The following is a 23,033-nucleotide window of genomic DNA, read 5'->3' as shown; positions in this document are numbered from 1 at the left end:
TATTCTTGCAGTGGTTTGGTTCTGATCGGGCCAAAAACCTAGGAGAAGTTCGCAAAAATAGGTTTTTCAAAAAAATGCAATTTACTCGAAATTGGCGCCTAAAGGGCAAGCAAATCGGAGATAGCCATTTTGTTCCAACGGTATAAGACACTTGATCCCGGGACAAACGGTCTAAGAGTTATGAGCAATTTTGAACTTTTGGTTGCTGTAGCGCCACCTATGGGCCATACTCTGATAGGTTGTCCCCAAATTGAGGCCTACCACCTGGCCAGGTTTCATGTCTCTAGGCCTTACGGTTTGGCCTGCACGATGCGTTTTACGAATCCTTACAATTACAATAGGGTTTCAGCATTTCATGCTTGAACCCCTAATAAACATTAGATGCAGATTTGCATGAAATACTGTTGCACTAGTTATACATTTTATCATATCAAAGTTTTCAATGTTGTCGTTCTGTTTCTGTTTATGGCAGTTGGTGTGTGAGGTTTTCTTTATTACTTAAACAGTTTATCTGGCAGTCTGTTCTGTATGCTTATTAAATCTCTATGTTTGCAGGGTTTCAAGACCAAAGATGGATATTTGGTTGTGGCAGCGGGAAATGACCAACAATTTATGAAAGTGTGCAAAGTAAGCAGAGACCTTTTATTATGGACTCAAAATATGCATATTAATAAATCTAACCAAGCTTTATTTGTACATTTCAGTCACAGTCATATTTTATAGCTATGTGCATTTGTTTTGACTGATGGGAAAAGGCTTCACATTTCCTAACAGTTCTGTTATCGAACGTGTCTGTTTGCCAAGGTCCTGAACGTGAACGGTCTGGCCGACAGCCCAAAGTACAAAAGCAACCAGTTAAGAGTTCAGCACCGCAAAGAGCTGCTGCAGATTCTGTCCAAGAGGTAAGGCAACATGAAATCAAAACCAAACCTGTGAGTGATGTGCACCATTCATCAGTGCACGTTATTCCAGACAGTAAATAATTCAGGAAATAACGTTTTTGTAAACATTTATCAAAATGTATTAGCTTGCTCCACTTGACCACCTTTTTCAACTGATGTCTCCTTCCCACTTCTATGGGCTAATCTACTTTAAAGGGTTAGTTCACCAAAAATGTCATCATTTACTCTCCCTCATGTCGTTCCAAACCCGTAAGACTTTTGTTCATCTTCGGAACACAAATGAAGATATTTTTGATGAAATATGAGATTTCGGTCCCTCCACTGACAGCAACGTAACTACCACTTTGACACTTCAAAAAGTTCATAAAGAGATTGTGAAACTAATCCATATGAATTGAGCGGTTTAGTCCAAATTTTCTGAAGAGACTCGATCGCTTTATATGATGAACAGGTTGAATTTAGGCTTTTATTCACATATAAACATTGATCAGCGAACATAAACAGAAGCTCAACCGAACCTGCTTGAGAACAAACCTCTTGCTGAAGCTCAAACGTGATGCGTAACACGAGAATGAACCTCATTGGTTCTTGCTGAAGCTCAAACTTGATGCGTAACACGAGAATGAACCTCATTGGTTCTTGCTGAAGCTCAAACTTGATTCGTAACACGAGAATGAACCTCATTGGTTCTTGCTGAAGCTCAAACATGATGTGTAACACAAGAATGAACCTCATTGGTTCTCGCTGAAGCTCAAACGTGATGCGTAACATGAGAATGAACCTCATTGGTTCTTGCTGAAGCTCAAACGTGATGCGTAACACGAGAATGAACCTCATTGGTTCTTGCTGAAGCTCAAACTTGATGCGTAACACGAGAATGAACCTCATTGGTTCTTGCTGAAGCTCAAACTTGATTCGTAACACGAGAATGAACCTCATTGGTTCTTGCTGAAGCTCAAACATGATGTGTAACACAAGAATGAACCTCATTGGTTCTTGCTGAAGCTCAAACGTGATGCGTAACACGAGAATGAACCTCATTGGTTCTTGCTGAAGCTCAAACTTGATGCGTAACACGAGAATGAACCTCATTGGTTCTTGCTGAAGCTCAAACTTGATTCGTAACACGAGAATGAACCTCATTGGTTCTTGCTGAAGCTCAAACATGATGTGTAACACAAGAATGAACCTCATTGGTTCTTGCTGAAGCTCAAACGTGATGCGTAACATGAGAATTAACCTCATTGGTTCTTGCTGAAGCTCAAACGTGATGCGTAACATGAGAATGATCCTCATTGGTTCTTACTGAAGCTCAAACGTGATGCGTATCACGAGAATGAACCTCATTGGTTCTTGCTGAAGCTCAAACTTGATTCGTAACATGAGAATGAACCTCATTGGTTCTTGCTGAAGCTCAAACGTGATGCGTATCACGAGAATGAACCTCATTGGTTCTTGCTGAAGCTCAAACGTGATGCGTATCACGAGAATGAACCTCATTGGTTCTTGCTGAAGCTCAAACTTGATTCGCAACATGAGAATGAACCTCATTGGTTCTTGCTGAAGCTCAAACGTGATGCGTATCACGAGAATGAACCTCATTGGTTCTTGCTGAAGCTCAAACGTGATGCGTAACATGAGAATGAACCTCATTGGTTCTTGCTGAAGCTCAAACGTGATGCGTAACATGAGAATGATCCTCATTGGTTCTTGCTGAAGCTCAAACGTGATGCGTATCACGAGAATGAACCTCATTGGTTCTTGCTGAAGCTCAAACGTGATGCGTAACATGAGAATGAACCTCATTGGTTCTTGCTGAAGCTCAAACGTGATGCGTAACATGAGAATGATCCTCATTGGTTCTTGCTGAAGCTCAAACGTGATGCGTATCACGAGAATGAACCTCATTGGTTCTTGCTGAAGCTCAAACGTGATGCGTAACATGAGAATGAACCTCATTGGTTCTTGCTGAAGCTCAAACGTGATGCGTAACATGAGAATGATCCTCATTGGTTCTTGCTGAAGCTCAAACGTGATGCGTAACATGAGAATGATCCTCATTGGTTCTTGCTGAAGCTCAAACTTGATGTGTAACAAGAATGAACCTCATTGGTTCTTGCTGAAGCTCAAACGTGATGCGTAACATGAGAATGATCCTCATTGGTTCTTGCTGAAGCTCAAACGTGATGTGTAACATGAGAATGATCCTCATTGGTTCTTGCTGAAGCTCAAACATGATGTGTAACAAGAATGAACCTCATTGGTTCTTGCTGAAGCTCAAACGTGATGCGTAACATGAGAATGATCCTCATTGGTTCTTGCTGAAGCTCAAACTTGATGCGTAACACGAGAATGAACCTCATTGGTTCTTGCTGAAGCTCAAACTTGATTCGTAACATGAGAATGAACCTCATTGGTTCTTGCTGAAGCTCAAACGTGATGCGTAACACGAGAATGAACCTCATTGGTTCTTTCTGAAACTCAAACGTGATGCGTAACATGAGAATGATCCTCATTGGTTCTCGCACGTCAAGCGAAGATGCTTGAGCTTCCGTTTAACACAACTGATGTGTGAGCTGATGAATGTTTATATGTGAATAAAAGCCTAAATTCAGTTTGTTCATTATATAAATATTAAGTCTCTATAGAAAATTTGGACGAAACTGCTCAATTCATATGGATTAGTTTTACGATCTCTTCATTAACTTTTTGAAGTGTCAAAGTGGTAGTTGCGTTGCTGTCAATGGAGGGACAGAAATCTCTGATTTCATCAAAAAGATCTCCATTTGTGTTCCGAAAATTAACGAAAAAAGGTTTGGAAAGACATGAGGGAGAGTAAATGATGACAGAATATTTCATGAATGAATCCATAATTATCATTATATTTCTACCTGATATTTTAAGACATACTGACCTTGACACACCAGTGGTCCACTCTATATAAGTTCCTACTGTTTTTGTTTTGTTTGTTTGTTGTATGTTTTGAGGATGTAAAAACACCATAAAAGCAGTCTCATGAGCTATATTTATAATCTTCCGAAGCATAGGATAGCTTTATCTGAGAAATAGACTAATATGTAAGTCCTTATATGCTAAAAATCTGTTGCATCTTTACAATCTCAATCAAAAATAAAATGAGTAATACATACCATTTAATTGCCTTTAAATGTTAAAACATTTGATGCTGGCAACATTATTGGTTATATGCTGGAGAAATAGCTGTGGATCTTTAAAGTAACAAACCAAAAATGTTCCTTTCTCTCTGCTACGTTTCTGCAATGGCCCGTCTGATGCATTTGCTGTCAATGTGTGAGAACTGCAAAAGCTTTCCTTTAAGAAGCTAAATTAATGTTTTTTGACATTGAAACATTTTGTTCGCACACCCTCAAGCCATCCTTAATACTTTTGCCAACAATGGGATTACTGTGAACCGAAATACCTTAAAGTCTGTACAAAATTCAAACGGCACATTCTGACCGGGTGAATCAGCGTCAGTCACTGAAGACATGCTTTGTGAGAGTATGTTTCTAAACCTTATATGTTTATATATTGCTAGAAAAAGAAGCCTGGGTCAACTTTATTTATAGTGGGCATATTAAGTAAAATCTTTCAAAAGAGTGTTGGTGGTTTTACACAGTGCTGTTGTCCTGAAGGGACAGAGCGAGGAAGTGGCCACATATGACTTGAATTTGAGCTCATGTTATCGCGTCCGTGCCGTTTTCCAGCACCCCTACCGTCACTCATGCCTCTGTCCTCCCTCAGGTTCATGGAGGACACGACTGGAGAGTGGTTGAGACGGTTCGAAGGCACCGGTGTCCCCTGTGGCCCTATCAACAACATTCAGCAGGTGTTCTCCAACCCTCAGGTTAGTCTGAGGTCACATCAGTGTTGCTAAAGCAGTGGTTTTGCTTCAGGACACGGATTGTACATTGGACCTAAAGTGGCGACTCAACTCGCCACAGACAAGTGTTTATTATACAAAAGGAAACAAAAATGTATTAATATTCTGGTTGTCAAGGCTAAGCTGTCCATGTTGACATTGTAGTTTGGCTGCTTCTGCGACATAACTAGAAAATGACAAAGTAACTTTATTCCCTAACAATGAGAAATATATTTATTAAAGTGTTTGTTAAACTTTGTTAGTGCTAGTTCATAGAAATTCATTGTAAGTTCATGTAAACTCAGATCCATTAAAGAATATTAACAGACACAACATCTATCTATCTATCTATCTATCTATCTATCTATCTATCTATCTATCTATCTATCTATCTATCTATCTATCTATCTATCTATCTATCTATCTATCTATCTATCTATCTATCTATCTATCTATCTATCTATCTCCTACCTACATACATGCCTATCTGGTTAATTTGCATGAATTGTCAGAACTTATTGCCAAAGCTAATCCAACTTTCCAATACTGAATATAAGTTAGAATGTTTTGTTTTTTTGTCTCATCTATCGCTACTTGGCGGGTTTTTAGTGGAAAAGTTTCTAGCTTAACTATTGTTGTCATGCTACTGAAAATTGTACAGTAGTTAAGTTAGTAGCATTGCCTGTTATCTACTTAGTAACTCCCCTGGGTAATAATTAGTGTAACAGATTGTCTAGTAATATCTACAACATCATGCAGTTGTGAAAAACAAGCGTCCATTATTATTGCCGTGATAACACTGATCAGCAAAACTTGCTTAGTTACAAAACAAGAGTCAAGACCATTTCTTTGATCCACATCAGTAGCTAATAAAGTGAAAAGTGAAACACTATCATATGTACAGGCCCCTAGAGCAAGGAATTTAACACTGCTGGAATTTGAACCCGTTTTTGTACACCAAAGATGCAGAAGTTTCCTTCCACACATACACACACTGTTTAATTCCTACCACATGTTGGTACAGCGAGTGCTTGCACTTAAAGGGTTAGTTCACCCAAAAATGAAAATTCTGTCAGTAATTACTCACCCTCATGTTGTTCCAACCACGTAAGACCTTCGTTCATCTTCGGAACACAAATTAAGATATTTTTGATAAAATCTGAGTGCTGGATCACTTCTCCATAGGCTGCTAGGTGACCGAAACTTGCTGGCCCAGAAAAGTTATTAAAGAGATCGTTAATATAGTCCAAGTGACTACAGTGGCTCAATCTTAAGTATATCAAGCGACAAGAATACTTTTTGTGCGCAAAAACAAACAAAAATAACGACTTTATTCCACTATTCATTTCCTTCTCTCTGGGCCTCTAGTTGGTTCACGTAGTGTTTTTGCGCTGCGCGTCTGTGTTACACGTCACCACGTAGGCTCACAATTGGCCGACGCTGGTCATGTGTGTGATGCGTGTTGACGTGCAACACAGACGCGCAGCGCAAAAACACTACGAGGCCCAGAGAGAAGGAAATGAATAGTGGAATAAAGTCGTTATTTTTGTTTGTTTTTGCGCACAAAAAGTATTCTCGTCGCTTGATATACTTAAGATTGAGCCACTGTAGTCACTTGGACTATATTAACGATCTCTTTAATAACTTTTCTGGGCCAGCAAGTTTCGGTCACCTAGCAGCCTATGGAGAAGTGATCCAGCACTCAGATTTCATCAAAAATATCTTAATTTATGTTCCGAAGATGAACGAAGGTCTTACGCGGTTGGAACAACATGGGGGTGAGTAATTACTGACAGAATTTTCATTTTTGGGTGAACTAACCCTTTAAAGATCCCATCAGTGTGTGGAGGCTCTTGCTCTACCGCATCATATGATCAGAGTTAACAGCTATTGTTTTTGTCCTTGGTGATTTGAAACACTCATTGAACTTCCAGTGAGGCTATCAATATTAATTTTTTCCCATGTGGTTTGCTATATTTAGCCTTTCACTATACTTTTACTCAAAGAATTTGAAAGCATATTAGTCATTCATAGTTGCCTAATCAAAGGCATTTCAACGTCTCGGCAGTTTTTTGCCAAGGAACAACAAGAGAACAAGTATATGCGTTAGATATATAAAAATCTTTACAAGAACATACACAATTTCTCTCAACAAACTGACAGAGTACCACTGGGACCACGTCACATCCTTATCTGTGATGCATAGAAATACTGCAATTATTGAATTTTGGCATGTTGTCCGGTTATATTATCTATAGGCATATTTAAACTTTTAGAAACTTTCTTAAAGTCCCCCTTCTTCATGCCTTAAAATAACTCTACATTCTTGCTTCATTTAGTATACGCGGAGTTATGAATATGCAAATTAAACAATTAAAAAACCCTGTCCCTTCTTAAAGGTGTTTTTGTACTCACTGTGTTAAAATGCCCACAGAACATGACAAGAATGAAAGGAAAAGCCCTGCATGTTTACGGGATTGGTTACATGTTTGTGACGGTGGGAAACACTTATTTGGTACACTTCAATTTTAAGGAGAAAATATTTGCACATGGGTTGTCTTAAAGGAACACTCCATCCATTTGCATTAAGCTTTGCATTGTTAGAAACCCAGTCATACTATTGAATGGTCGTGCAACACCCTCTCATTTTCCCCTGAGACGGGAGAAATCCGTATTTACCTCTTAACACTTCCTCCCACAATAACCCAAAAATCGTCATTTTGCGTCATTGTCGGAGGAAGTGTAAGAGGGGGGGATTTCTGTTGAGACTACAAGCACTAGTTCCCACCCTTTCGAACCCGCCCATAGGGGGTTGGACCTAATGCGCTAACAGACCTATCACAGATCAGTGCCAGTGCACAGTTCACCAGCAGAAACCTGCATGTCCGGCCGTCGAGATCGTCCAAAATGTCCGGGATTCGGCTTTGCTTTCTACGGTCGCCATTCATTGTTTACATGCACACCTTTTGTTTCAATCTAACTGAATTCATTCCGATCGGTGAATCTGAATGTAGTGTTTACATGAACGCTAAACAAGTGATCGGTTGATGTGCGTTTTACCATTGCTAAGAAAATACCCGCTCCTGTGAGACCGGTACGTCTCACAGGCGCTCATCAGTAATCAGCTTTTGCATTCTACAGTCGCCATTCATCATGTTTACTGTGGCGAGCGGGACGAGGCTAGGGCCGCGGGAGAAAGACGCGAGGCCGGTGGTGTGATCGGTTGATGTGCGTTTTACCATTGCTAAGAAAATACCCGCTCCTCCGTGAGAGATACGAGACCATAGACTGTAAAAAATAGATACGAGACCAGTGCCTCACCGGTGTCGGTCATCAGTAATCACGCCACTGGCCTCGCGTCGTTCTCCCGCGGCCCTCAGTCTCGTCCTGCTCGCCACAGTAAACACAATGAATGGCGACTGTAGAACGCAAAAGCCGAATCCCGGACATTTTGTGCGATCTCAAAAACCCGGGCAGACTCACGGAGACTACTAGTAACTTAGCTTAGCTTTATTGTTTACAACTGCTCTCTAACCGGTAGGCGTGGCTTGGGAGTGGCCTCGTAGAGCAGCGAAGCAAATGCATTCTGGGTAGTTGTTGTCTTTCATCCACATGAGCCAAAAATACATTTTCTGGCTTTTCTCAGTCTAGAAAGTTCCAAATTCAAAAATAATTTCACATTTCTTCTACATGAATGACCCAATTTAAATACACATTCATCTTTCCAGAGGTGGAGTATCCCTTTAAGTATGTTAAAAAACAAACAAACAAAATTTTTGGACTCAATAGTTAATTTTTTCCACTAACAAATTGTAATAATAGTTTATCATTTTGTCTGCAGGGTTCTCAAGTCTCACGCATTGGCCGTGAGACACACGCAATTCAACCAGTTCACACGCTCACACGCCACACCGTGTATTTCTCACGCTGAAAAGGCAAAGTCAACCAAGTTGTCCTGCAAGCTTTATATATAATGTTGTATACGAGGCGCAGGCACACAAGTTTCCTGCCGCCAGCACGTATCTCGGCCAGATTGCGTTCGTTACTAGGCAACATAGATGCGCGAACACACGAACGTTCATTACTAGGTAACAACATCGCGCGAACACACGTCGTGATGAAGAAGGTAAGTTGGAGGAAAAATCGTCTAACATTTTTAGGCTAGAACATTTAATATATAGCCCATCGTATACATTATTATTAATGCAGTCAAAAACTCAACTACTTTGCAACCAGGCCAGAAGCTTTGGCTCAGTTTGGCTAGCTTACGTTATCTGAAACTAAGGGAAATGTTAGTGGGTATGGGAAGGAATGAAGATGTATTTCTTCATTTTATTTTAAATTATATATTTCCAAACTGTTTGGAGCAATTTGTTATATTTTTGTAATTTTTGTATATTTGTAATTTTGTTATTTTGAAATTTTGAAATATAACATTAAAGAGTATATTTGATGTGATGAATTGCTATGTCATTTATCAGATTTACAGATTTACCAATTGTTATAATTTCAATTTGTGCTGGTTAATTATAGTTAATTATGAACAATGAAGGGTAAAATTGGGGGGCAGGGACTGGCGGGGGCGGGGCTCCATTAGGGCTCCTCCCCTAACTGCATGTGATCTCACTCCAAGCTTTTGCTAAAACTTGAGAACCCTGTGTCTGAAACATCATGAACTGATGTTCATCAGCCTGAGTTCCCACTGTGTCATTTCCACCACATCTCAAATCATTTATTGTGTTTGATAGCAACTTATGGGGCAACTTTTTTAAGTTGGCATAAAACAGAAGTTGCGATAGTCCTTTCTTCTCTATTGTGATGGATGTCCAAGTGAAACAGCTTCTGGAACAAGAAAAAAATGTAGGGGGACTTGATTCTGTCCATTGGGGAGTAATTGGATGGTATTGATTGGTTTGCTATTGGTCAATCTCATGTGAGTGACAGGTTGCCCCGCCCTCACGTCAGTAAACACGTCATCAGGGAAGAGATGTCGCTGCAAGAGGGAGGGGAAGTTATTCTGATTAAAGATTATGAGGCACATTAATTATACATTTTAAATACTGGGTTATTCCATAAAAAAAAATTGTCAACTTTGATTTCATGGTGACTTTGAATATTTTTTTTTAAATAAATAGGCAAACTCCTTTGTTTCAATAATGCTAATTTCATAGCATTTAATGAATACTTCATACTTCATGGATCTCCCTAACTTCTGAGAACTTTGAGGCAAAATTGTTGCTCATGATGGAAATGAATGAAGTCATAATTTGTGTATCATGACTGATTGATAAATTAATAAATATTTATTGAAAATTGATACAAATAATTGTCACAAATATTTGAATTACTTAAATTACTTAATTATCATTTCTAATATGCATTCTAATATTTTCATCAAAAATATAAAGAGGTAAAATAAAAAAAATCAAAGTATGAATTTTGTTCTTCATTCAAAATAATTATAATAATAATAATAATAATAAAAATGAATATAAATCGACCTCAAAAGTGTCTGTAGTTGTAGAAGCACTTATGTATTTGAACATATTAATTCCATCCTCATTGTTTAAAATCAATCAAATAATATTGTAACCTGATACTATGATAATGTTTTAAAGGTCCCTTGGCATGAAAATTTCACTTTATGAGTTTTAACATTAATATGCAATCATTGTCAGTGTACTTCTTTACTATTTAAAGGGGAGGTTGATTATGATTTGACTTTTCTAACTTTAGTTAGTGTGTAATGTTGCTGTTTGAGCATAAACAACATCTGCAAAGTTACAACACTCAAAGTTCAAAGCAAAGGGAGATATTTGCTTTTAAAGAAATTGCTTTTTAAGGACTACAACAAACGGCTGGTAGAGACTACACCACATTCCTCCCGGGTTAGTGACATCACCAACCCTAGAATTTACATAAACCCCGCCCCCTGAACACGAATTATAGATTATCAAGACAGAATATGCTAATAAATGACTAGAAGATAACTACACATCAGCTACATAAATTCACCAACTAACCATTCAGAAATGTTGTCTACATGTTGTCACTTCTTCTTGAGTCTCTCCATCATCTGACTCCGGTTTGAACATAAAAGGCTAAAAGTTTTAGAAATTTTCAGTGCATGTCTGTGTGAGGTAAAATGACACAAGCTGTTGAAGCTCCGCCCTCTGCGCCGGGAACAGCAGCTCATTTGCATTTAAAGGAACAGACACAAAACGGTGCGTTTTTGCTCACCCTCAAAAAGTAACAACTTTAACATGCTATATAAAAATATCTATGGGGTATTTTGAGCTAAAACTTCACATACACACTCTGGAGACATCAAAGACATATATACATCTTGTGAAAAGGGCATTATACCACCCCTTTAACCCTTTAAAACCGGATGTGTCGTCGACGACACAGCCAACCAAGCTGTATTCATGTCACTGTAACTCTTCAACCGTTTGCACTATCAAAATAATTTAAATAGTTCCTGAAAGTAGACATCATGCGCTTTTCGCCAATATACAGCTTATTACGGTAATGTCATGCTTTCCGTCTGCAAATGACAGCAGCGCGAGATGGAAGGATTTGAACAGAGAGATTCGACGCGCGGCAGGTTCGAGTGTTTTGGATTGCATAAAATAATAAAAGAAACGAACAAATACATGGCGAAAGAAGTGTTAGACAGCAGGAGAGGGGATTGGGATGATTTTTAATGAAATTTGGGAGGCGGATGGCCGTTACTCTTTCACGTATGTAAGCATGTAGTGCGTGCGTGTGCATGCTTGAATGGGTGCATTTGTATGTGTGTGTGTCTGAAAAAAAGTATCCTAAATGAAAACTGTGCAACTCAATGTCACAAAAAAAACACTTGTATATATGTATTATAGTTCATTTTTCAACTTTAAAGTGTTAGTTTCTTTCGTAAGAAACTACATGTAAGCATGTAGTGCGTGCGTGTGCATGCTTGAATGGGTGCATTTGTATGTGTGCGTGTATGAAAAAAAGTGTCCTACATGAAAACTGTGCAACCCAATGTCACAAAAAAGACTTGTATATATGTATTATAGTTCATTTTTCAACTTTAAAGTGTTAGTTTCTTTCGTTCATGATTTTTTTCTGCTTTTTTTCTAAAAAAAATCAGTAAATTTATTCTCGTTTTTTTTATTTTTGTCTATTTAAATTCTATTTACAAACTCACCACACACAATAATGGTCAATAACTGTAATTTGTTGAAAGCTTACCTTTTTCTGAAAAAGATGACACCTTGCACATGAAGATAGCACATTGTTTTAGAATTTTACAGTCAAAAAATCAAATTATGTGAAAAACACCTATTTTAGCTTCAGGTTCTAAAGGGTTAACAGATGATCTTACAGTATACCAGGGTCATTCTCCCTAGAGCAGCATGAGGTTAAGTGCCTTGTTTAAGAGCAAAATAGGACTAATTTTTTAACTCTCGTGGGGTTTAAACTTACAACCTTTCAGTTACAAGATGTCCATTTAACTAATCATATCATAATCACAATATCAATAGTATAAAAATAATGTAATACAATTTGATAACATATTCGTTATTTTTTTAAGAATTATTGACTTGTCTAACCCTAAAATAGTCTCAGCATGTTTTTACAACTGTAAATCTGGTTCGTTCATCTCCAACGGCTTGTTGCAAGCAATTTGTCCATTTGAAGACATATTGAACATCCTGCATCCTTATCATCTGAAGTTTCACAAGAAACAGCCAGCGCAATCGCGTTCTGTTGAACTTTTGACAGCCGAAGCTGACGATTCCATCTGGAGATCATATCTGTCAGAGGACAACACAAATCTGTTAGCCATTGCTCCTTTTGACCGAACGGCGAAACCAAAAACATCCAGCGTTCACTGGAGAAATCAGCAGTAGCTGCAAGGGCACAGAGGAAATTATCAGACAGACATGAAGAGCGAGCTAAGGAGATGATTCAGGAGAAGGGACAGCTGCACATGTACAGGACAGAAAACCAGATGGAGAGGATATGGATGGGGAGGTTAGTATTAGAGCAAGATAGAGTGGGTGATATTAAGACTTATTGGACAAGGATGAGCGCTACGACTAGACAAATGAGGAAAGCAGATGGAATATGGGTAGGGCAGTCAATGAAACTCATGTAGGTCATGCGACCTGATGAACTGTTGTAGGGGTTGAACACTTCTGACCAGAGATGGAAATTAAACCTGGTCAATAAATCTGCCATTTTTCGGGTGACCTTCATCCATAACTTTGGCCTGTTGAAACACTATAATTCAGTGTTCTTCCTTCTTCATGCATAACTTGAACTCTTCCTGTTTTTCTAGAGAATTACCAAGTTAGCACAAGCATTATTCAGGATTTCTCAACTATCGGTCATGTCGGCCTCCCCGAAGGCTGGTGGGGATGTTTGTATTTTAATGTAATTTCAACAACTGTGAACATTTAAGTGCTCACAGGCGCTTTTACGCAGTTCTCACTTGACTATGATACACAAATAAACAATGTTCTACATCAATGGAAACTGATCAACCACACAGATCTTTTTCTTCCAAATGGGATTTGAAGTCGGTTTTTGAGTATTGAAGAAATTATCCTGGCATGCACGGATGAGAACTTCTGGTTGAGCCTCTCATTATTTTCATCTTCCATTGGTCCTTTGAAGCATGTTTGGGTTTTGGTAAAATTACTACAGCTTAATTTATAACCCATTGAACGTAGGAGAAAAATGAATAGCGAACGTGTTGTTAGCGAACTCTCAGACTGTCTGTAGAGTTTCCATCATAATTTTTATTTTTTTTGACCGACCTTTTCTTTTGGATCTCTGTTATCCAACAAGTGAAGAATTTAACCATTTGAACTTTTTTTAAAGATATTTATTGGCCCCATTTCTAGTTTCCAGTGACGTTTGCTTGACTTTCATTGACTTGTTCCTCTATGCTCCCGAGGCACACAGTATCAGGTTGCTTATACTTCACTTTCAAAAATCACATCCGTGAAAGTCAGGTTATGTTTTGGTCTGGAGCTATTGGCCGTCAGTCTTGGTCCCAGGTTGCTGTCTGAATGTAGCAAAAATGCACAGGTTATCGCCCATTTCACTGCTGAGCCACACACCTGGATTAACTCCGGTGAAATATTAATATTAATATTGGATTTTCCAGAGCATCATTCTTGTCGTATCAGGTGCCAGGCACAGATGTTGGACTTGGACAAAATGGCTCCCAGATGTGAGCATGGTTGAATGCTGAGTATTCACACGGATGAAAAAAACAAAACAAAAAAAGGAAGGAGAAGAATTTCTGGAGAAGAGTCAACTCCTTTTTTGAGCTTCCAAGTCGAACTGAATAACTGGATGTTATTGTTTTGTTTGAGTGCGTGCATGTGTGAATGAAACCCTGTTTATCTGAATCTTGTTTGAACTGCATAAAAAGCCTGAGTTTGTTCCAACGATCCATGCAGGGCTCAGAGTGAAATCCACACCGCCCTGATCTCCAGGTTGTTGTGACTTATGAGGTCAAGCTATCATCCTTTTGAAAACATTTTTTTGGAAATGCTCTTTTCTTGGTCTTCCCTTTTTTCAACATCTACATGACTGCTAAACCACAATGAATAGCTTTAATCTGTATCATTTAACTTCGTAAATTTTTTGCCTTATGCATGCCAAAACTCTGGGGGCCCTAAAAAAAACTTTGTCTAGGGGCAGGGTTCACCAATCTCGGTCCTGGAGGGCCGCTGTCCTGCAGAGTTTAGCTCCAACCAGCTCCAACACACCTGTTTTAAAGTTTCTAGTATGCCTAGTGAGACCTTGATTAGCTGGTTCAGGTGTGTTTAATTGGGGTTGGAGCTAAACTCTGCAGGACAGCGGCCCTCCAGGACCGAGATTGGTGAACCCTGGCCTAGGGGCCCCTGTCATTGCTTTCATAAATAACAAAATGACCCCCAACCCCTTAATCTGTTCTTTCAGAGCAATTTCACTGTCATTTCATTTCACTGTATGATTTTAGTTGTTGGTTACAGTCAAAAAGGTCTATTTTAAACGTACAGTATGGAATTTTTCGCCACTAGGGGTCGCTAACCTCTTTACAATAACAAAGGCGTAGTTTGATGACGCAACATTTGCTAAGAATTATGGATGTTGTCGTCAACGTCAAGCCGGCCGATCTAATAATGTTTATGGATGACTGAATACATCGATGCTTTTATCATGACTGTGATATGAAGTAGTTCGGGATTGCTAAGAGACAGCTATCAGCTCCACACGCGACGCGAGTCCCGCGGATATAAAAGGAATACGGACATTTCATTCTACCGAACTACACGCAGAATTACTACTCACAGGTCAGTTTATTAGACAAATTAAACTTGTGAGGTAACGCAGCGCTGTTTCACCTGGTCTAACATTGCATTAGCACACTAAACTGCACTTGAATGTGTTGAAATGTATGTGTTAGTTTGTCTGTATGAGACTAGCAGTAAGCTAGATCAACATTAGAATAACATACAGATCATATTCTAACATTTTATCATTGTTGAACTATATAACATTGATTAGTTTTATGTAAATGTGCTCACCTGTTTAATAAGTACATGTAGGAGCGGTCGAAGTCTCGGACGTGGAGCTCTTGTTTATATACTGTCTATGGGAGCTCTCGGCATCTCGAAAACACCGCACTGATATTGATTCTCGTTTTAGTTCTCCTTTTTTATCCAAAGTCTGCTTGCCATGGTCCGTAATGTTTAAACGAAACAACAACAGCGTACAAATAGACATTGTGAACTCCACAGTTGTCTGCGTCTGTCGCTTTGGTTAATCAGAGGGCTCTGGTTACCATGGCAGTACGAGCGGAAACCATAGGCGGAAACCAGGGGCAACGCGGATATGACGCCATTGACTGCGACAAAACGGAAATAAAGAAACGTGCCGTGTCTAAAAATTAATTTAAAATTTCTCCTGATTTGAAAGTTGTTGGAAACAGTCGGGATAATGTAAGTACACAACTAAAAAAAATATATAACGTAGATATAGTGATTTTTGCTAATTTTAAAGCAAAAAAGTTACATATTGTGCCTTTAAGGAGGGATATAGACATTTGATGTTTAAAACTAGCTTCTCTTCCTGTTAGTTTCATTTTATGTTCGATATATATTAGTTACATTTAAAAAAAAAAAACATCTAATATGTGCCTCTATTGCTTAAATGGCCATGGGACATCAAAGTGTATTGTATTTGTGAAAGGCCAAGAAACCACAAACACTCTATGAATTTTATGAATGGAAATAAATGTAATGCCTTAAGGACGACATTAGTTGCTGACAAAAAATTAAGTGTGACTCAGAGGATTGAAAGATGACCTTTAGTTTTCCTGCAATATGTCTCTCTGTGATTTCCGAGTGGATGTGAACATGGAGTAAACCAGCTGCACACAATAACTGATAATTACCGACCTTGGTGTTGTCTCACAGCAGAGTTTTCCACCAAATGTTTACAAGTAAAGGGATGTTTCCGGGCCCCGTGGACCTTAAAATGCACCCAAATGAGAGAAGAGCCAAGCAGTGGAGCTTAAACAGATGTTGCAAGGAGCAATGCAGCAGGTCACAGAGGTCCTACAGTCTCCTGTTGAGGTCCAAGACTGTTGCTACAGTAATTGGTCCAGTCACGTGAGAAGGTCCAGTAAGGTTGAATTGTCTCCGTCACTGTAGTGTGTGAGTAATGGAGGTTTTCTCTGTAAGCATATACTTCAGTTGTACTTTCCTGGCTGAATACTCGAGGATCTTTGCCATTGTTATGGCCTTGGGCCCTTGTGAAAATGACAGACCCGTGTGCTGTAACTAAATAGGTTCAGCACACACACGCTGCTTGGATCCTAGTGCACATGATAAACTTCATTCCTTACTAACTGTTTTGCTCCTCGTGGATCTTGTATTTACAATGAATGAGCACAGAAACAGTTGAAGAGAAGTTCACTGCTGTTTTTTTGGTGGGAGGAAAACTATTGGAAAATTTGAGCAACCTCAAAAGACCTTAGTATTTGTGTTACTGACTCATTCAGTGTAGTATGGAATTGTGATCTGGAAAAGATAGATTGACAAGCTGATCGACTCCAGCAATTATTGAATGAGGAGTGTAGGGTAAGCTGTGCCACTTTTTGAACCTTTTCGCCCATCTCATAGCACTGAAACTGCTCTTTTTCGTGTGGTTAATGACATTCTTCTGTCCATGGATTCAGGGTTAATAAACATATTGATGCTTCTCAATCTAAGCTCTGCATTTGACACAGTCTGCTATGAAATACTGATCTCTCGGCTTTCTGATATCGGCATCACTGGTTCAGCTCTTTCCTGGCTCATTTCCTACATCAGCAACAGAAAGTATTATATCACCATGCAAGGGTATAGATCTGCCACTGCTTCGCTTACACAGGGTGTTCCTCAAGGTTCACTTCTTGGTCCACTATTGTTCATCATTTATATACAGTATATCCACTTGGTGACATCATACGTATGCATGGACTTCAATTTCATTGCTATGCTGATGACATTGGAATTTATCTTACCACCAGTTCTGATAGGCCATCCCTGCCTGACTCTTTTACGGCATGTATCAGGGACATCAAGCATTGAATTTCCTTAAATTACATAATAACAAAACTGAGATATTGGGGATTGGCTCTGCTACCTCAGTCAAAAGGATGGACCTGTCCTTTGATATTGATGGAGTTCGTGTTAAGCGTTCTTCATCTGTCCATAACCTTGGTGTCTTATTTGACTCAACTCTCATATTTCTTCAGTTGTTAAAAACTCTTTTTTTTTTCCATCTTCGTAATATTGCACGTCTTCGATCTTCTCTCACTTTAGCTGATGCTGCAATCTTAATTCATGCGTTAATCACATCACGTCTGGATTATTGCAATGCTCTATTTCTTGGTCTGCACAAAAAAACTTATTGCAAGATTACAGTATGTTCAAAACTCAGCAGCAAGAGTTCTCCCCTCCACCAGGCGTTCTGCTCACATTACTCCTCTACTTCATGATCTTCACTGGCTACCCGTGGCATCACGTATTCACTTTAAGGTATTACTTCTAACGTTTAAGGCATTAAATGGTCTTGCACCTTCATATCTGTCTGATCTACTCTACTCTTACTGTCCTGCCCGGTCCCTGAGCTTGGTCTTTTGTTGGTTTCCGGTTGTTTACTGTAGGTGGAAGGTCATTTAGTGTTAATGCTTCTAAATTATGGGATTCATCACTCCTTACACTTGGTAATATATCATCTTTGTCTACCTTCAAGACTCAGCTAAAAACATATCTATTTAATATGTATTTTGGATAATGTGGCTATGTGTTGCCTTATGTGTTTTCAATGTGTATGTGGGTGTGCAAATGTATTGTAATGTACAATGTAAAGTGACCTTGAGCTATAGAAAGGTGCTATATAAATAAAACTACTTCTACCTGTATTGACATAGGCATAATGAGGTAAAATTAAAATAATAAATTATATTGCAGGATGTCGACAATTTTCAACATTTTATCTTTAAAAAAAAAAACGTTTACTATTTTTTGTATATATTATTTTATATATGTTAATTTAGTATTATTTATATTACAGTATTGATTCATATTTTGTATTGTCTTTGTATTAACTTTGTTTAATTGTCTTTGTAAATAAACTGTATTTCAGCTTTCATTTCACTTTTAGTTAAAGTGTAATGGATCCACTGGATCCACACGCAAGCTTATTGAGAACCCAAGTGCAGTTTATTTAAAGTAATCAACATTAAACATGAAACAAAGGCGTGGCGCGGCGTGGCGCGGCATGGCGCGGCATGGCACGGCGTGACAAGAAACAAAACCGTGGACATACACATGAACATAGACTTACACAACAGTGGACTACAGGAAACAATACTTGACAAAACACATGGCAAACATGAGGGCTTAAATACACAAGACTAATGACAAGACAAGGGACACCTGTGAACAATGAAACAATGACAACATGACACATCAGACAAGGGAACACATGGCAGGATCACGTGACTTTGAACAGGGGATATGACAGACATGAAACATGACAAAGACATGAAACGTGACCCAGGCGAGACCAAATCGTGACAGATCCCCCCCTCTAAGGTCGGCTCCCGACGCCCAACAAAACCAAAAATCAAACATAAGTGGAGGAGGGTGGTGGAGCGGAGGAGGTCTTGGGGGAAGGATGGTGGGCCAAGCCTGTGCAGGGGGACAGGACATGGGACGTGGTCTGGCATGGACAGGCCTGGGTCATGGCATGGCGTGGGCGGACCTGGCAGGCTATGAAGCCTCCAGGGTGGCATCAGCAGTTCAGGGGGCCAGGGCGGGTCCAACAGTTCAGGGAGCCAGGGCGGGTCCGACAGTACAGGGGGCCATAGAGGCGCGGCTCCATGGCTGGGCAGGCATGATGTGAACAGTGTCTGGCTGGGAAGGCATGACGTGAAGAAGCTCAGGCTCGGCAGACATGACGTGAAAAGACAACAAAAAAAAGTTTGCGGGGCTCCTCTGCAAAACCCACAGTAAATGATGAACCACTCAATAACAGGGCATAGTCTATGTATTGTGCCAGAGACCAATGCATTTTTCCCCCAGGCAGCTGGGAGCAAACGGGCTCATTTAAACCTACCCTAAATATGTCATTGAGGGCCACATCATTAAAGTCCAACAGGTGAGAGAGTTCACAAAACTCTGCCACATAATCCCAGATGGCCTGGTTGTCTTGACGAAGACAAAGGAGGGCAACTGCTGGGTTCATTGTTGATGGTCAAGTATTCTGTAATGGATCCACTGGAGGCAAGCTTATTGAGAACCCAAGTGCAGTTTATTTAAACTAAACAAGATTAAACATAAAACTGGTGTGGCGTGGCGTGGCGTGGCGTGGCAAGAAACAAAACTGTGGACATAAACACGAACATAGATTTACTCAACAGTGGACTAAAGGAAACAATACTTGACAAAACACATGGCAAACATGAGGGCTTAAATACACAAGACTAATGACAAGACAAGGGACACCTGTGAACAATGATCTGACAATTAACCAATGACAGGACACATGGCACATCAGACAAGGGAACACATGGCAGGATCACATGACTTGAACAGGGGATCACATGACAGACATGAAACATGACAAAGACATGAATGGTGACCAAGGCGAGACCAAATCGTGACATTAAGTAATTATATGTGCTTCTCTCTTTTTAAAAATGTCTATATACATTACTTTATTTTTTTTATTTAATTTTTTGCCAGTTTTGGTAATTTATTTCAGTTAGTTGCCAAGGCACAAATGTATATGTATGTATGTGTTGTATGATTATTTATATATTAATAAATATAATCATTTTACATATTAAAATTAAATATATAAAATATATTTTACACCTCCATTTAGAATTTAATAAAAAGTTTTTCTCAATATCACTAACTAAATGTAACTAAACGACAGTAGTAACTAAATGACAAAAGAGAATAGTAATTTTACGTCGTTTTGCAGTAAATAAATGTCAGGAACATAACCTAGATGACACTTATATGGGATGTTGGTTTATGGTTGCTGGTATTACTCTTGGACAGTTCTGTAGTAATAATAAATGGGTAATCCAGGGGTAACAAAAATTATTGGAGTCTTTGTGTGAATGTCAGGGAAAGGACTGGTGTAAATTACAGTGTGAATTCCCAAGCCTCTGATTTTCCCATGGTCTTCATCCAAAGTCCACCCATCTTTGATATTTTTGTATAGAGTAACCATCTGTGGGATAAAAAAAAACCCAGTTGATTTACAAATTCCGCTGATAAGTACAAGTAAGTATAAATTGAAGTAATTGCAAATCTGCTGAGGTCAGTCAAACAAGATGTACTAATTTATTTTCTCAGCCAATATTTCGTGGAACAGTTTCGTCTGCATTTCGTTACATTCGTCTGCTTAACCACAACTTTTCTCTTTATCCTTGGCAGTCCTTTAATATCGTGTCAAATGCTTTTTTGGTAATCCTTCATTTGCACATCTTGGAGGAAGTTCTAGCATCTACAACAGAACATTGTGAGCTTGCTGAATGTTATATTCTGTCTGTTTGCTCTGTTTGTCCCTACAGCAAACTCTGTTCTCCACCCCATCCTTCTCTTTTCATCTCTCTGAGTCACTGTACCGTACTGTTTGACCAGCCAGTGGACTGTTTGCTTTGTTTCGTTGGGATTAAGCTTCCCGGGAGCAGAGTGAATGAAAGGGAAGAGCGTGATTGTGGTGCATTTTTCACATGAACAGTGCAATGGGATCCACTCGGTGGTCATAGTCAATTAAACTAAACAGCTGTTGACTGGAGTGGGCTTCACTAAGAGTGAATTGTACAAGTGGACATCTGGTCTGCATTAAAGTACTAGCAAAAAAGTTAAACTAAGCAGCATTCGTAGCTGTAGAGAGCAAATACGTTTCCGAATGAATGCGCCTCCAAATGAGGATCAGAGAGAAATGAAATAAAATGAAAATCAATGTGGTGATTTATATGGTTGAATCACTTCACTGGGGGTGGCCAGATCGCATGACTTACGGCTAGACTGACCTTTTTCCCAGTGTACCACACATACAAATATTTTGTTGTGTAAAGGAAATTATGTAATTCCAAACCTTTTATGGCTCGTTTCCACTGAGCGGTACGGTACGGTACAGTATGGTACGCAATTATTTCCGTTTCCACTGTCAAAAGTTGTGAATGGTACCAAAATGCCGAACCGTACCGTACCGTACCACTTACGGTACTAAAGGGTGGAGCTAGACTCACTGCAGAATGTTGATTGGTTGATAGAGTACCATCACTTGCGCGTGCTACAAGGGGAATGACAACATAAGAAGCGCCATTTTTTAATATACAGTTGAAATATAATACTACTGTTTTTGTGTCACGAAATGTAGTTTTAAGAGTTTTTCAGGCGAGAACGTAGTTGTTTAAAGCTCAAATCTGTGGTTTATGTATAAAGATTTATGAAAATTTGATCCAGGTTATGAGATCCAGGCGATCACCGGGCGCTCGGCGCTCATTTACCCCGCCTGGAACAGCCTTTTCTCGGCTAGTCCTTCTGACGTTTGCCGCTGACTCTGACGTCTCTGTAGGGGTTAAACATGAGATATAATTTGTCTCGTGTATATCTAACGGGCAATATTTGGTCTTGTGAATCTATAATTTGTTCCCTGGCCAATCGTTTTGGCTGAGGGCTAAGTGAAGTTCCATAACTTTATATATTTAAGCTATTTAACTTTACCGTTGTATGGTTAGACTAGAGCGCTGACTTTGTATGTTTGACTGAATTGTTTGCTTTATTTCTTATTGTATAGCTTCTTGTACATTTCACTTATACTTTTATAATGGCTAATATTGCTAAAACTGAAATTTAACAAAAAGAGACTGGGTTGATGTGGCGAGCAGGCCGGTGGCGTGATTACCTGCGCGACGCACCGGTCTCGTTGCTCTTCACTGTCGTCGCTCCTCCTTTATGCTTCCACTCCTCCGTGAGAGATACGAGACCGGTGCGTCGCGCAGGTATCGCTCTTCAGTAATCACGCCACCGGCCTCGTGCCGCCCTCTCACGGCCCTCGGCCTCGTCCTGCTCGCCACAGTTGAGTTTTGTCATTTTAAATTTTAATACAATGAAGATGATCACTGTAATGTTGTTTACTGCAACATCTGATGTTTAGTACAAATGCATATATTGCCTGGACCATATTAAAATGTTTAATATTTTTATATTATATTTAAATGAAAAGAGGCAGGGTTGTGTTTTATATTTCGTTTTGTTATAAATAGGCTAACGTTACATGCAGTAAATATAATCAATAAGCATTGCCTGAACCACAGTTGTGTGGCTATAATGTTTAAGATTTCTTTAAATGAAAACGAAAAGAGGCAGAGTGTTGTTCTATAACATAGTTCATTTTATTGTTGCCTAAAATATACATACAGAGATAACAGGAGTATCAGAGCGAGCTGAGTGACACTTTGAAGAACGCGCGGTTCCATTTGCAGAATTACCGGGCTCGCGTCCTCTGGAGTCATTCTCCTGAGTCGGACTTGGTATGGCAAGTCCGAACTTTGCATACTTGCTACTGAGAAACGCCTAATGTCGGCGCTTGTCTTCTTGTGACAAACACGCCGAGAAGCAAGAACAAGATCTGCTGCATGTCATCCATTGTTTATGTTTCTTTCTTCGCGCAAAAATTACGTC

The 23,033-nt window shown here is 39.3% G+C and overlaps 1 protein-coding gene across 1 annotated transcript in view; it reads left to right on the top strand.

Annotated features, from left to right (window-relative positions):
- sugct (succinyl-CoA:glutarate-CoA transferase) overlaps nt 1-23,033 on the top strand; it is a 144,650-nt gene that overhangs the window by 57,695 nt on the left and 63,922 nt on the right. The window contains exons 10-12 of the mRNA XM_084102440.1: nt 556-627; nt 805-902; nt 4,665-4,767. Of these exons, the coding sequence (XP_083958566.1) occupies nt 556-627; nt 805-902; nt 4,665-4,767 (273 nt within the window). The remainder of the gene's footprint in view (nt 1-555; nt 628-804; nt 903-4,664; nt 4,768-23,033) is intronic.

This window comes from Abramis brama (assembly GCF_963993115.1).
Source record: "Abramis brama genome assembly, chromosome: 24".
In the NCBI taxonomy this organism is placed as follows: domain Eukaryota; kingdom Metazoa; phylum Chordata; class Actinopteri; order Cypriniformes; family Leuciscidae; genus Abramis; species Abramis brama.
This window is presented reverse-complemented; position numbering and strand designations above follow the sequence as displayed.